Source organism: Manacus vitellinus, unplaced genomic scaffold (assembly GCF_001715985.3).
Source record: "Manacus vitellinus isolate BGI_N305 unplaced genomic scaffold, ASM171598v3 scaffold_51_pilon, whole genome shotgun sequence".
NCBI lineage: Eukaryota > Metazoa > Chordata > Aves > Passeriformes > Pipridae > Manacus > Manacus vitellinus.
In genome coordinates this window covers 2,931,720-2,946,582 of record NW_021940620.1, presented here as the reverse complement: position 1 = coordinate 2,946,582, position 14,863 = coordinate 2,931,720, and the positions used below count along the sequence as shown (strand labels likewise).

Below are 14,863 nucleotides of genomic sequence, written 5' to 3'. Positions count from 1 at the left end.
AGGAGCCTGATTTACAGCACAGCAGCTGAAACCAAGCAGATACTAAATGAAACATCTTAAAACCTAGAGTTTCTGAACTCCACGTCAGTGTTGCCCACGGAACTTGGGTTTGCAACAGTTGTTTCAGAACTTGAAGATGTTTAAATAAGAATTCTACTGTCAAAAACTAGGGTTTCAGTGAAAAGACTCCATGGATTTAAGTGACATAATTGACAATTTCAGCTGCACAAGAACAAAAGACATGTTTCCATGCAAAAGCATCTGTATTTCTTAGCCTAAGTGAATGCTCATGCTGTGCCCAACACTACAGCTCCATGTGCTCCTGGCTGGCACAAACACCCGGGAGGAGGCACTGGAATGAGCAGTGAAGGACAAACTGGGTTACATCCACCCTGGAGCTTTGCCCACTCAGTCCTCTGAGTTCCCACCATTTTTGGCCTGAGTGTGCCCTTAACTTCGGGAAGGGGAAGAAAAGGTGTTATAAGAAACGGTTCAACCAGAGTTTCCTGCACTGAGGGATTGCCCGTTTCCACCTGTTCCTGTGTGCCAAGAGCCCGAGGGTTTTATCTGCCTTTCACAACCAGCTCCAACACCTGCAGAGCCCGTGGACACCCCCAGTGCTGAATATGGCAACACCACCAGCCCAGAGATGTAACACTTTGCTCAAGACTGATTGGCCAAGACAACGGACTCATTCAAAACCACATAAATACCCCGGGTGGCTTCTGTGCAATGTCTTTGACTGGATCAAAGAACACGGGTGAAGCAGCCCCAAAATGCCAGCTCTCAGTCTGGTGGCTCTGGTCAGCTTGGTGTCCACTGGTGAGTTGGGATTGCTCTGTTACAGCTTGTCTTGACTGGGTTTAGGCAGACACTAATGAATTACTGAAACTCGCTCCACTGCAAATAATGCTAATTTTTTTCAATCCAATTGTATCAAGCATTACAGTGATTTGCACAGTTATGACTATTATAAAATATAGAATTAGGTGGGCACTAAGAGTCATATATTGAAGTGATCAGAGGTGCCATGAAGAATCATAGAATTGTTAAGGCTGGAAAAGACCACTGAGTCCAACCATCAACCAGGCACCACGGGTTTGATTTATTTCCCAACCTATTTTTTAAAATCTTTATCTATAGCTTTGCTTTGTTTTTAGTATATATACCTTAAAGTAAGACCTCAAGGAAAAGTGGATCAAATCTATACAGCAGGTTGTATAATGTCCTTTTACCTACAGCTTCTGAGATTCCAAACTCCTGTGAGTTCAGGTCTCCCACTCTAAACACCCTATTTTGCACCTTAACACTTTCTGTTGCACTGGGCAGAAGATGGTTGAATTTTCCCTGCTTTTTTTTCTCTTTTCCACGTGAAGTTTTTGCCAAGCAGCTGGATGGACACCCACCCCAACAGCAGCACAGACACTGGGCCCCGATCTGCAGCGGGAATCCCACCAACCGAATCCGGGGCTGCGACAGATACAGCTGCGGGAATTTCGGCGCTGACAGGTAACACGGTGGGCACTGGGACTCTGGGGTTCACTGCTGCTTTCCTAAAGGAAATTTTCAGGCAGGAGAGAGTACAGTTAAATAGAGATGACACTTAGAATGAGGGAAGACTCTTGTTGGCAGGACCTCTTACCCGTTTTTGGGATATTCCTCAGCAATCTCTCAGAAGTGCAGTGGTACCACTGCTGGCAACTGATGCAGGGGTGAAGCAGGGAGACCATTACATGACACACAGCCAAAGGAAAGGAAAGTATTTCAAGGATTTGTGTCATCCTTGTTATTTAACAAGATATTTAACTAACATTCAGCAGCAGCCCAGTAGTTTCATTCACACAAACTAAAAGTCTGTCAGCACCGTTGTCATTAAAGAGAGACCTGACAACACAGCAAGTTATATGCCCCTGAAAAATGCTTTTATAAGTATTTATAAGTCTTCTGCTTTCCCTGCATTTTCCTGCTGTCTCCTCTCCCCAGGCTCTGTAAGAAGTTTTCATCCTCATCATGTCACTTCCAAACTTCTAAATGAGAAAATGCCAAACATAAGATTCCATTTCACATGGGCACAGATGTATTTTGGGGTAGAACAAGGCTACTTCACTATAACACCCTGAAATACCCCGTGAACTTGGGAAAATTAAAAATAAGCTTAAATTTGATATTTAAAGAAGACCAGAGGCACGTGAACATTTTGCAATTTAAAAAAAAAAAAAAATGGACCAAAGCTGCTGTTTTCTAATTTGATTGCAGGTACAAAAATTTTGTTAGACAAGCTTCAGTTATCTGATAAGGTTACACAAGGTAAACCCTGACAGATGTGTATCTGATATTGATACATAGCATTAACCCTGATAGATGTGTATCTGATATTGATACATAGCATTAACCCTGATAGATGTGTATCTGATATTGATACATAGCATTAACCCTGATAGATGTGTATCTGATATTGATACATAGCATTAACCCTGATAGATGTGTATCTGATATTGATACATAGCATTAACCCTGATAGATGTGTATCTGATATTGATACATAGCATTAACCCTGACAGATGTGTATCTGATATTGATACACAACATTATAGCTGACAGATGACTCTAAGGATGGATTTGTGCTTTCAGGGACAGTGGCAAAGGAAAGCACGGGGGGGTGGATGTCATCTGTTGGGATGGAGCCACCGTGTACGCTCCGTTCAGCGGGCAGCTCTCCGGACCCATCCGGTTCTTCCATAATGGGAATGCCATCGATGATGGAGTCCAAATCAGCGGATCAGGCAAGTAATGAACACCAGGTATGCTGTGAGGCTTGCACACAAGTAATCAAAGTAATCACTCCATTTCCTTGAGTAAGATTCCTTCAGTTCAAGCACAGTGCTGATTAGTGTCACACCCTCTCTAGCACGCTGAAATTTTGGAAGGCAGCACATCAGCAGGATGCAGTCCTTTCCTATGCTTTTCCCAGAGAGGAGGGAAGAAAGGAGTTAGAAAACATGTAGCAGGAAAACAACAACCCCAAATAATAATAACAAAAAGGAAACAGTAAAAATAAAGCATCGGAAGTACACCCTCAGCTTTGCTGAGAGGATGTTTTCCTGTCCCTGTTTTCCAGCTCCCTTTTTTCCTCTTTTCCACAGCAAATCCAGTAATTTTGATTTCACGGTTGCTGGTACCTTGATGACATTTCTGCTTCATCCTTACAGTCTCCAGTAAGAGGCTGGCAGGGAATGCTTCTTGCTTTCCCAAGGAGCAGAGGCAGCTGATGTTTCCTGACCTCCCTTCCTCTCCCGTCTCCTCCAGGTTACTGCGTGAAGCTCGTCTGCATTCACCCCATCCGGTACCATGGCCAAATCCGCAGGGGGCAACAGCTTGGGAGAATGCTGCCCATGCAGAAAGTGTTTCCTGGCATTATTTCTCATATCCACGTCGAGAACTGCGACCACTCCGATCCTACCCACCTGCTTACGCCCGGTAAAAAAACCCCCAAAAATGAAAAAAGCAGCCCAGAACAGGAGTAGAGTTGCACTCAAGGACCTGTGATTCTCTCTTTGAATTTTTGTCTCTAAAGCATGTCTGAGATATTACTATCCAGCTTAGTTGTACATTCTACTTACATTTCCTGTAAAGATGACAAATCCTGTGGAGGGAAATCTGACTGCCCACATGGGATGTAATTCCAACATGTTCTTACCCAACTGCATTAAAACACAGCAGTCACAAACATGCCAGGCTTAAAACAATCAGAAAGCTAACTTTGATGTGCTGTGTTTCTGTGTTTCAAAGATGTCCCACCACTGCCACAACGAGACAGCGGCTGGGCCACGGTGTGTGCTGGGAATCCCACCAACGAGATAAGGGGCTGTGATAAGTACGGCTGCGGATACTACGGAGCTCCGAGGTAACCGTGCCATGGGAACACGTGGGGTTGTGTTGTTCCTCCACTGAAATAAGAGTTGAACGCTGTTTAAGTCACTTAAGAATCACAGCTTTGAAGGTTTGGGTTGGACATGAGCAAACTTTTAGGCCGCACACATTGTTGATAACACTTCTCTGCTTGGAGGTTTTTATCGCTCCGACTAAGCTGTGCCTGACCTGGTGTTGGGAACAGTCCTGACTTGATGTCCTTCACACAACCAAACTTTCTGTGACTCCACAGTTCTATTTAAGACTTGGAAGAAAGGCTTTTTCTCCAGCCCTAACAGGTCACCCACCCTATTAAACCACCAAAAATCCTTTACGGATCCTTCAGCCTGTCTGACACTATTTCCATCCTAACAACCCATTTCCAGGGATCACCCCGTGCTGCCTGCTCTCCCTCTCTAACAAGAGATGTCTCTAATCCCATCCCTGTTTCCAGGCGCAATGGCAAAGGGAAGCACAGGGCAGTGGATGTGATCTGTGCTGACGGGGCCACCGTGTACGCTCCCTTCTCCGGGCAGCTCTCCGGGCCTGTCAAATTCTTCCACAACGGAAACGCCATCGATGACGGAGTCCAAATCCAAGGCTCAGGTAAACGGCCACTCTTCATTTAATGTCTCTGAGGTCACACAGGATGTGTGACCTTGCAGCTACCAAGCACTTCAGCAAGGTAAATGTCTTCTTCTATCCACCTACTCACAGAACTTTTTGCTCCTGCTACAACGCTAGAGTGTCTTTGAGCCCTACCCTTTACTAAAGCAGCAATTCCCACCTTTTCCCTGCCTTCCATCTTCCCTCTTCCACCAAGTCAATGACTTCAACCACTACTTATTTTTTATGACCATAATGCCTTTGCTATTTTGGTATTTTCACTATTGCTATCTCAGTGGAAAGGCTAAGACGGAAATTGTTAATATTTCTGAAACAGAGTTAGTACAGAAAAACAAACGCTTCATCACTCACCTGACATTTTCCCTCCTTTCTTCCACCAGGGTTCTGTGTAAAACTACTCTGCATCCATCCCATAAGATACAACGGTGCAATTTCCAAGGGACAAGTCCTTGGGAAAATGCTGCCAATGCAAAGAGTATTTCCTGGCATCACCTCTCACATCCACATTGAGAACTGCGATCACTCGGATCCTACAAGCAATCTCGAAAGGGGGAAAGGGCGAAGAGAGTGAAATGGAAATGCAGCAAATTCTAAATAAATTCATCTCAGCATCCAACAGTTGTTTTTTCTCCTCATGAAAAAGTCTATGCTATTACTGATTCATTTCTTTGTGAGTTACACAAGCAGTGTCTCTAGTGGAGGCTCACACAAGGGAAAAAGATTTGAGTTTTTGTTGGAGGGAATTGGGGAATTAGCAATGATTAGTTATAAGCTTTCTAAAAAGAGCCTGAAAAATCAGCTAAAATGCAAACTAGCTACCCCCTCATGTCTTCATATCCACCCACAAGTTCTCACTTTTACCCTTTCCAGTCTCTCCCCCACCCCACTGGGTGTGTGGGGCTGAGCTGCCAGCCAGGGTTAAACCATGACAGTGACAAACACCACCAGCTAATTAATGTAGAATTCTCATTATCAACAGGAAGACAGACCAGGTACAGCATGAAAGTGATTACAGCAAAATTTATATACAATGAGTTTTAGTTTACAGTGAGCAAAATGTCAACACAAAAATACAGACTCTAATTTACATCAACTCACCATGCCTCTCCCCTTTTAAGAAAATAAATATATTAAAATCTTCTTTCTTAAAAAACAATTAGTAGCAACAAGTATTAAACAGTCCTGAATTAAATATTTCAGGATCACCTCCAGCAATCCTTTCTCTAGAAATCAGGGCTTACAGCACAGCCAAGATCACTACAGGCCATCCTGGCCTGTCAGTGACAAGTAATTTAAGTGCTCTAAATCCTGGATTCCACACAGAGAGGGATCAAAGACAACTCTATTCCATTTGTTCCTTCCTTCTCACCAGCCACATTTATGAAATCCTTCTTATCTCTCAATTATGAAAACATGGAACAGCATTTCAGACAGTCTGAAAGACCAAATCCAAAGCTATTCCTTATATCCCAACAGTTTCCAAAGTGCCTTATTACTCACTCAAGCAGTCAATCCAGCTACAAACTTTTACATTCATTAATTTTAACAAAGTCTCTTTCTCTCCCTTTTAATGCATAGGACAAAACCAACATACTGTACAATGCACTCTCAACAGCTTCACTACTGTGACAGAATTATTTAAAGTGCAATTTAATGCTTACAAAAAAACTTTACAGTTTCAGCTTATTAAAATTTTAATATAATACCGTGAGTTTAAACTAGATTACATCTGATTAACCTGGGCTAGTGTATTTTAATGTACAAGCTTTTACAATTAAAACATGAATATTTATAAAAAAAGCTATATAAAACATCATGACAAATAATACTGTACTCCAAGTTGTATACAGCTTTCCATAAAGATTGATTTCCTAAAGGAAAAAAGTTACCCTATTCCTCTTCTGACTACATCAGAAAGATTAAACAAAGACATGAAAAAAACTACTTTAAAGTGAACAGAACATTTAAACTGAAGTTCAGAGAAGCCCAAGTTCACTGAAGTTTGAAGCACCTGTAAACCACAGAACTGTTAAGTACACTTTAATCTATCTTCTATTTCAATATACAATTAATATTCTAGAGTGTTTTGCTGTTAGTCTACCAGAGGTTCTCAAGGTAGAAAAACTCAAATCTGGAAGTAAGTTTTCACATTTCCTTTTGAAATTCCTTATCTGCATAGAAAGCAACACCCTGATTTCACCCCTTTATCCACAAACGGAGAGAGAATTTACCACGTTGGCATCATATCAGGAAACCACATCCTGCCGAGGTGCTTGGAGACCTCCAAATGCAGCCGGTCCAAGCTGTAATCGCTGTCTGGGATCAGCACCTCCTCCATGATGGACAGCTGGGTGAGCCTGCCCCCACACACCTTCACAAACTCCACGAAGCCCCTGCAGGTCACCTCGCACTCCCCCAGGCCCATGGCCGTGAGGTTCTTGCAGCGCTGGGCGATCTGGATGAGCTCAGCATCCAGGGGCTGCAGCCCGTTGGCGCACACGACCAGCTCGATGAGCCGCGGGCAGTTGATGCCGATGCGGCCCAGCAGCGCTTTGCTGACGGCGCGCCCGAAGTACAGGTGTGTGACCGGCGTCTCCTCCCGGAAGAACACGTCGAACTCGTCCTCGTACAGGAAGAAGTACATCACGATGTTCACTTTGGGGGAGTGCTTGACCAGAGCGTCCCAGCTTTGCTTTTTGATGGTGTGGAATTCCACCTGCCCGGGGTTCTCGCTCACGACGTCGATGCGAAGGTGCTCGAGGTCGACGTGCTTCTCGCTCGACAGAGCCAGCAGAAGCTCATCACTTAAGATGTAGTAGTTCAAAGCCAGCTCCTTAAGTCCGTGGCACTGATCAGCGACACAAAGAATGCCTGAGGAACAAGAAAAATTAACTCTGTAAAATGAAAAGCAAATATGAGCACAGTTGTTCACTGTAAAGCTCAAGCAAGTACTGATTCTATTGGCTTGAGTTTTCATGCTTATATCCAAAAGCCCTGAAATACTGAAGTTCTAGATATCCACAGCATTTTACAGAGTTCTGGCCATCAACATTTATCAGTAAAAGACCCAAGTCTAACTAGTCATACTCATATTGGATCTGCTTATCGTCCTCTTTGCCCTTCCCTATGCAGCTTTGAAGCAGCAACTGAAATTAGGTCAGATGCAGCTGAAGTCGACACTTTTCCCTTCTTCCTTCAACTTACATCTACACTGTTTAAATCACCACCAGCAACCTTGTTTAACAGTTAAAACAGAGCCTTTCGAGAATTAAGACATAAACAACATAACTGCTCTTCATCTGCTGGAATACAAAGTACACAGATTAAATCACCTTTTGTGGACTCCAGAAAAGAATACAGGAGATAGACCAGTCCCAGATTCCCTTTCCCTAGCATTAAGGTTTCAGGAGAAAAGAAAGTGGGACCCAAAAGCCCTCTGAACTTTCTAGCAAGGGAGTATTCCAAAGGCAGTGAGCCCTTCACCAACCAGTGAGTTCAGATCCAGATCCAGACACACGAGGGCCCTACAGAAACTGAAAACACTCCCAGTCTTCACCACTAGTTTGTGCAATTTGTACACACTCAGAGCACCTTGCAAAGCCATTACTGACACTCCTTTAATCTCCTTTATCCCACCAAGCAGTAGTTGATTCATGGATCAGGGATTTTGTGTGTGTGTTCCCATTATTGTTTTGATACTTTACAACTCCGTTTGTCACATATATTCACTACTCACCAGCAGGTGAAACGTGAGGACAGCTGCTCATTTTTAGCAGTTTTAGAGTGTCACTGTTGTTAGCAACAAGAACCTTCAGGGAAGGATCATCAACTGGTGTGTCATCTATCTTGATTGATGATAATGACTTGGAGTTTACAAAAACTACTGTCAGTGCTGAAGCAAAATGAGCCTGTTTGGAGAAATGGAGGGAAGGAAAAAAAGTCTTATGAAAAGATGGGCAGAACTTCAGCTTCCCAACCTCACATTCTGCACACACAGAAAGTAGAAAAATAATCACTTCTTAGTCATTCCCTTTCTTGTGCAACAAAGAAAGGCTTATTTGAACATGAACATAGGGGATCTTTGTTTAAAAACACGCTGCTGCACATGACAGAAGTCAACTTTACACTCAGTAATTAACTCATCCACTCTGATTTATTGTTTCCCTGTAATAAAACAAGGATAAGTGGACACAGTGATGAGCCCAAAGTACCTCGTTACAGTTTGTAGAACATTACCTTAGAGACATTCATGAAGCTTGGCTTTGCTGTAGAGATTAAACCCAGTGTCTTGATTGAACAATTCACCAGCTGAGAAAGGATGTCACAAGCTGCTTCTGCTGACTCAGTACTACTATCAACCTGTAAAAGCAATTTTAAAATAATGAAGTCATTCTTCAGTATTACTGAAAAAACAGCACCATGGATACCCAAGACTGCAAGTTCCACACCTGGTCAGCTGTGCTGCTCCAGCCTGCAATTACCACAGGGACAAAGTGCAGCATTAATCAGAAATTTCAAGATAAGAACAAGTCCAGGAAAGTTCAGGAAAATTTTCCTGAGTATGACTGCTGGGCATTTCTAGTATGAACAGAGACCTTAAATCTGAGCCTTCTCTTCAAATAACCTCATGTTATTACAGTCCTGTAACAGTACTGGTGCTACAACAGGCAGTGATACATATTTTTTTTAAATGCCAACTCTTGGAGCCCAAAAAAGACTTGGCAAAGTCTAGATTTAATCCATTTTATCTGCATGGACAATATCTTTGCATCTTAAATAATGAACTGGTTCTCAATTCCTTAGCCTGAAGAGTGACTTTGGACAAGTCTCTGTTTCATCTCACCTTCTCTCCTCTGCCTTGCATGACAACAGCTCTTTCTTTACTTTGTAGAGATCAGAGTGTGGAAAGTTGAAGGAAGCTGCCTGTGCATGTGGAAATAAATTGCTGCAAGAGCAAGACTTCCCAGGTCCAACCCTTAATGCAGCTGGCACAGAGCAGCTGCATGCCCTGCACACAGTAAGGTGACAGAGCAGATGCAGTTCCAGGCTTACCTTGAAGCTGACGTACTGCAGGTGATCAGCGTGCCTCTTGATAATCTGCTGAATGAGGTCTGGGTGGGTAGACTTTAAGTAAGAAGTGGCTGGCTGGCTGAGTTCAAATTCAAATCTCCTCCAGAGATCTGGGATGTGAAAAACCTCATTCCACCTTCGGCAAACAGAAGACGCCCTGGCTCGATCCACCAGAGTGAGGAACTGGAAAACACGCAGGATCACGTGGTGGGGGAGGCTGCCCCAGTCCATCGAGGTGCATAGGGCAGATTCACCAAACACTGAGCCATATGAACTAGTTTTCTGTTTTTTGCTTGTCTGTGATGTGTGAGGAGCTTCAGTTCCAACCACAACTCTCTGCCCAGCTCTCTTCATCGTGGAAGTTTCAGGGGCTGTAACGATCCGATGTGTTCAAACGGCAGTTTCCTGGAAGGGCTCACGCACAGCAGGGCTCTAGAAAAATACAGGATATTAGGGGAGGAAGGGAGACAGGGCAGTGGAAACACAGGAAGAGATAACAAGGCAATAAAGTTTAAATATAGCATGTTACTCTGAAAAGAAGCATGTCCATATGTCCATATCCAGTGCACAGATGTTGGCAAGGACCTTCTCTCTCAGTACCTTTTATTTTGTACAACCTGATTTGAATCTGGAGAACTTGGGTTTGTTAATTTACTAGGTATAGTTTCATGTGTTAGTACTTCACAGTACATAAAGCACTTTGTAGGGAAAAAGAAGTATAACAGCAATTTAATTTAGCAGTAAAAAGCTGTTTCAGTTTAAATTTAAACTCAGCAGCCAAACTACGGAATCTACTAATGATTCCTAAAAAGTTTATCAACTACAGAACCTAATTCATAAACTCTATTTAAACAGATAAACCTGGGACAGGCATGTCAGAGTCAGATTGAAAAGTTTTGCCCACCTTCCCTTTGCCTTTTTTTTTTTCTTTTAAATCATGTCAGGCAGGGGGAAAATGTTTGTACAACTAACAACAAAAAACTTCAGAGGTCACTTATCAAAGCAGGGCAAAGTAAGTGAAGTTCACGTGCTGGTTTTCAGCAGGAGAAAGGACAGTGACCTTGGAATTCAGCAAACTGCATGGATCTGCTTCACTGAGGGCCAACTGCCACACGAGCCAGAGCTCAGTAAAGAGCAGCCTAAGGAAAAGCTCTGCTTTCCCAGGCTGAAGCAGCACAACCTACCCAAGACATTCTGGACTGAATTCTGTGATTCACTCAATTCTCAGCAACAATCTTTGTTTCAAATGCCACTTCATTTCACAGCAGGTTGAGGCCCCTTCTCAAATGTCCCACTAATCAGATGTTCAGCCAGACCTTCTCTCTTCCCAACCAGTCTGAAGGATTTTCCAATGCGTTTTTCAACAAACAGAGTACGTTATCTAGTTTTTTTACTGAACAAACTTCCATGGCAACTCTCACAGAATGCTTTTTCTGGTCTGAAAATTTTCCATAGTATCCTCATTATGGGGGAAAAAAAAAATCCACCCCCTCCCAGTCCCCAGTATTGCAGAAACAGCTGCCAAAATACATACTATCCTATCAAAAACTTCCCTGGCCTTTTCCCCAACTTATAAAACCTGACCTGTCTGGCTGATGAGGCGTCTGACACCCAACCCACACCTGCATGAAAAGAAAGCATGTGCATTCTTAGGGAAGTGGGAAAGAACAACCTACCCAATTAATTAAGAGCTGTTCACATGACCAGCTTTACTACTGTTTAACCTCCTGACAAATTATCTCAACCACCAAGAAATTTATTTCAGCAGTTGTTATAAATCTTCACTCAGTCTACTCAGAGTTCCATTAATGACTGGAATCAGCAATATATGAAGCTAAGCTACCAATACTCTTTAAATTATATTAAACAACAGGTTTTCTTTCCTGAATAGACACGTGGCTTACATTAACAGTGTTACTAATGGAATGAAGATACAATCTCAGCATGAATAAACATTTTGCTACTAGACCAACAAATTATCATCCACACAACCATCTTTTATGACTTTTGAGTGCTTTAAGTCACACAATGAATGGGCATTCCAAAGCATTAAGTGTGGATGTAGTAATTAACCATTGCACAACTCTTGCAGTTGCTCATAGCCTTGCTAAATTTAGCAAAGGTTAAACACCTTTTGAGTCAAATACCTGTTGTTTGTTTTTCCTCCTCCCTCCTCCAGAGGAACTATAAATTTAGCTGTTTGCTAAACCTGAAGTCCAGATTAAAAAATGAAATTTAACAAATTCTGTTGGCTGAGAAGCTTCTCTTTGCTACTGCTGTTCTCGTGTAGATCTGCAACATCTTGGTTAAAGATAAGTTTCTGATAAAAATGGAAATTTTTGCTATCTTATTAAAAAATAACTTGGGTGCTGATTTGGCTCCCACAAAGAAGTTCTGGCATCTGAGAACAACCAGAAAGGGAATTCCCCTAAACCACAGGTCAGGCTACAGCCCACAAGCAGCACATCCACTCCAGATGGATGAAGACCTGATGGAACATGGCCAGAACTTGTTCTTGTTGCTACATCCTTTAGCAACTGGTTATGTCCAGAATTTTTTATATTTTATACTGCAGTCCTTTAAATCTACCAAAATGAGTTCATTTTACTTGCTGTGGGATGCAAAGCCAGAAAAAGGTTCTGTTGGTCATGCATCAAAGTTTTTTACCAAACATGAAGCCCCAGTATTTACTGTGAAATATGAATGCTTGTTTCCTTCTGAATACTGAAACTATAAGCAGTATATATTTGAAAACACAACTGAAGTTCACTAAATTATAGTTCCATGTGATACAATCCAGGCACTATTCACTGAGAGGTTTACAGGCACACATACCCCAAAGAATGTGGAGGTTCCTGTCAAGTTACCAGCACCTTTCTGGTATCTGAACATCCATCCCACTGTTGAGTCATCCTGTGTGTGTGCATGGAGTCCTTAACCAGAAGGCAGGGACGGGTTCCAGAAGATGAACCGACCTGTGAAGCCATCAACCAAATTAAAACTGTTCTGCAGTGTCTGGGAAACCCCCAGGGAGGACTAAAATCAATTCTGGAACAGAGATGAGTAGGACACACTGCTCTGCAGGGCAGATGTGGAAGCAGAACAACAATATGTGCCAAGCAGATTAGTTTTACCAAACACTTTCTGAAAAATATCATTTAACTAATGGGAAGGTGTCATTATTGGCAAAAATCTAGTTCTGAACTACAATTTTAGTCACATGAGCACTCTTATGCAACACAGATACACCTCTGGATTCTTGAATATTACCTAAAGAAATTACAAACCTGGGTAAGAAGTGTTTATTTTTTCAGCTTGCTGTATACCAAAACCACATGAATCAGAAGAGTTAAAGATATGATTTCTAATACTTTGAAATGTAAAGACTCTTGGCTTTCAACTTTACTCAGTCTTACTCCAAAAGTATGTTTACTGCATCATGATAATCTTAAAAGTGAAAAAACTACTTTGGTCAGTTAAACTGTTTCTGGAAAAAAGATTCATATATATGAATATCCTCCCATGTACTAATATGGAAAAACTACCCTGTATCTTACTATGAAAGAGCATCTTGGTCTGCTATAAGAAAATACACCCAAAACCTCCACATTCAGTTCCCCATTTTACATTATTTGAAGATGTTTTAAGGGAAAGCTACAGGAACAGCAACACACACCTCACTAAATCATGACAGATTTTAAAAGTAGATTTAGAAATGCAAGATGTTTACCAAGTATTGTGTTCAACCAGTAATAACATCTTTAGAAACCTTCCAATGCTGAACTTCTTTATTTTTCTTTAAAAGATGGGACACAAGGCTTTAAGATTCTCCCAGATCATATCATCACCTTATGGAAAACTACTCAGTTAATATCAGCTTTATAGCTGTAAAGTGTAACACTGCTGGAGTACATGTGTTATTTATGAACGGGGAGAAGCAGCTCCCACCTCCTCTGCAAAATCCAACTCAAGCCCTGCAACCTGTGCAAGGAATGCTGCTGCTCAGCTCACACACCAGGGAATTTAAGAGCTGAACAGTCATGCTTGTCTAGCATGAGAAAGTTGGTATTCATTAGCAACTCTGTTCGTGGGTGGCACCTGAAGAAATCTGTCACTTATGGTGGCCTTGCACTGCACAGTCTACAGGTGCCACGTGTTCTCTCTCCTGGGAAGGGAGCAGAGTCTGTGCAGGACACAGAACTCATTTTCACAAGTGCTGTCAGTGTCTAACAAATAGAAGGTAGGTTCAGGACACATATAAACAGAATACATAAATAATCTTATGATTGAAAGTACAAAACACTGAGATGCAATTTAAAGATCCAACACAGAAGTGTATTAAGTTTATAAAATACGTATTTTGAAGCAACTTCCTTACCTAAAGAATGCTTCCAAGTTACACTTGGCAGTAAGTGAATGAACTGAGGCAGCTGCAGCCATGGGGCACTCACATGCATCTGTCTGCTTTCCCCTCCTGTCCAGGTAAAATGCCACAAAAACCTTTATTAGTTTTGAAAAAAATAATCCTCATACTACAGACAGTGCAAAAATTATAGGAAAGTACATTGGCATCAATTTATACATTTTCTTGCTTTAGTAAAGGAGCTTGAGGGCACCATCTTAACACAAGGCAGCTCATCCCACACTGCAAATACTGGCACTGAGAGAACTGTGAGATCAGATTAAACACAAAACTGATAGGAAACAAGTGTTGCAACTGCATTTACATTGTACTGGTCAACAGCACAAGGCAAACAGTAAATTATTCAGTATTTGCATTATCATCACCACTAGCGGTGAAGTTTGGAAAACGACACTGTAACTACTAATGTAATCTAGCAGTAATAAAAAACATAGATTAAAAAAAAACACAACAACAAACCAATAAATGTTTTTCCTCCTTGGCCAGGGGAACTGTGAGAGATGATGAGCACACATGGCACAGGCTGCTGCCACCAAACGTGCCGCAGCCTTCGCTCAGCACCTGCCCCGGCTCCGGCTGCAGTCACATGGCAGGAGCTGCAACAACCACCCACCCACCGCAGCCTCCTCCCTGTTTACGAGCTCCCAGAACAGCCTGAACCACCTGGGAAGGAGGATCACAAGGCACCGCAGCAAGGGCTTCACGTTAAAACCCCCCACGTCCCTCTGCATTATTTTAATACTACATTGCAAATAAGTTTGTGTCTCGCTGTCTTCCAGCATAAGCAATCACTCCAAGCTTTACCCTCAAACGTATCGCTATTTTCCTTTATAA

At 42.2% G+C, this 14,863-nt stretch overlaps 2 protein-coding genes across 2 annotated transcripts; one reads left to right on the top strand and one right to left on the bottom strand.

Moving 5' to 3' along the window:
- Nucleotides 1-734: 734 nt before the first annotated feature.
- Nucleotides 735-5,135, top strand: LECT2 (leukocyte cell derived chemotaxin 2). Its single transcript, XM_029962973.1, has 7 exons — nucleotides 735-822; nucleotides 1,377-1,509; nucleotides 2,632-2,783; nucleotides 3,307-3,477; nucleotides 3,790-3,904; nucleotides 4,364-4,515; nucleotides 4,917-5,135. Exons 1-7 carry the CDS (start codon nucleotides 777-779, stop codon nucleotides 5,105-5,107), a joined length of 960 nt encoding a protein of 319 aa, XP_029818833.1. The 5' UTR covers nucleotides 735-776; the 3' UTR covers nucleotides 5,108-5,135.
- Nucleotides 5,136-5,536: 401 nt separating this feature from the next.
- On the bottom strand, nucleotides 5,537-14,080 carry LOC115307777 (F-box/LRR-repeat protein 21-like). The gene is made up of 6 exons (XM_029962993.1): nucleotides 13,985-14,080; nucleotides 12,442-12,581; nucleotides 9,589-10,038; nucleotides 8,773-8,895; nucleotides 8,273-8,444; nucleotides 5,537-7,407 (listed from the first exon to the last, which is right to left on the bottom strand). The coding sequence occupies exons 3-6, from the start codon at nucleotides 9,958-9,960 to the stop codon at nucleotides 6,764-6,766; spliced, it is 1,311 nt and encodes a 436-aa protein (XP_029818853.1). The 5' UTR covers nucleotides 9,961-10,038; nucleotides 12,442-12,581; nucleotides 13,985-14,080; the 3' UTR covers nucleotides 5,537-6,763.
- Between the last annotated feature and the right edge of the window lie 783 nt (nucleotides 14,081-14,863).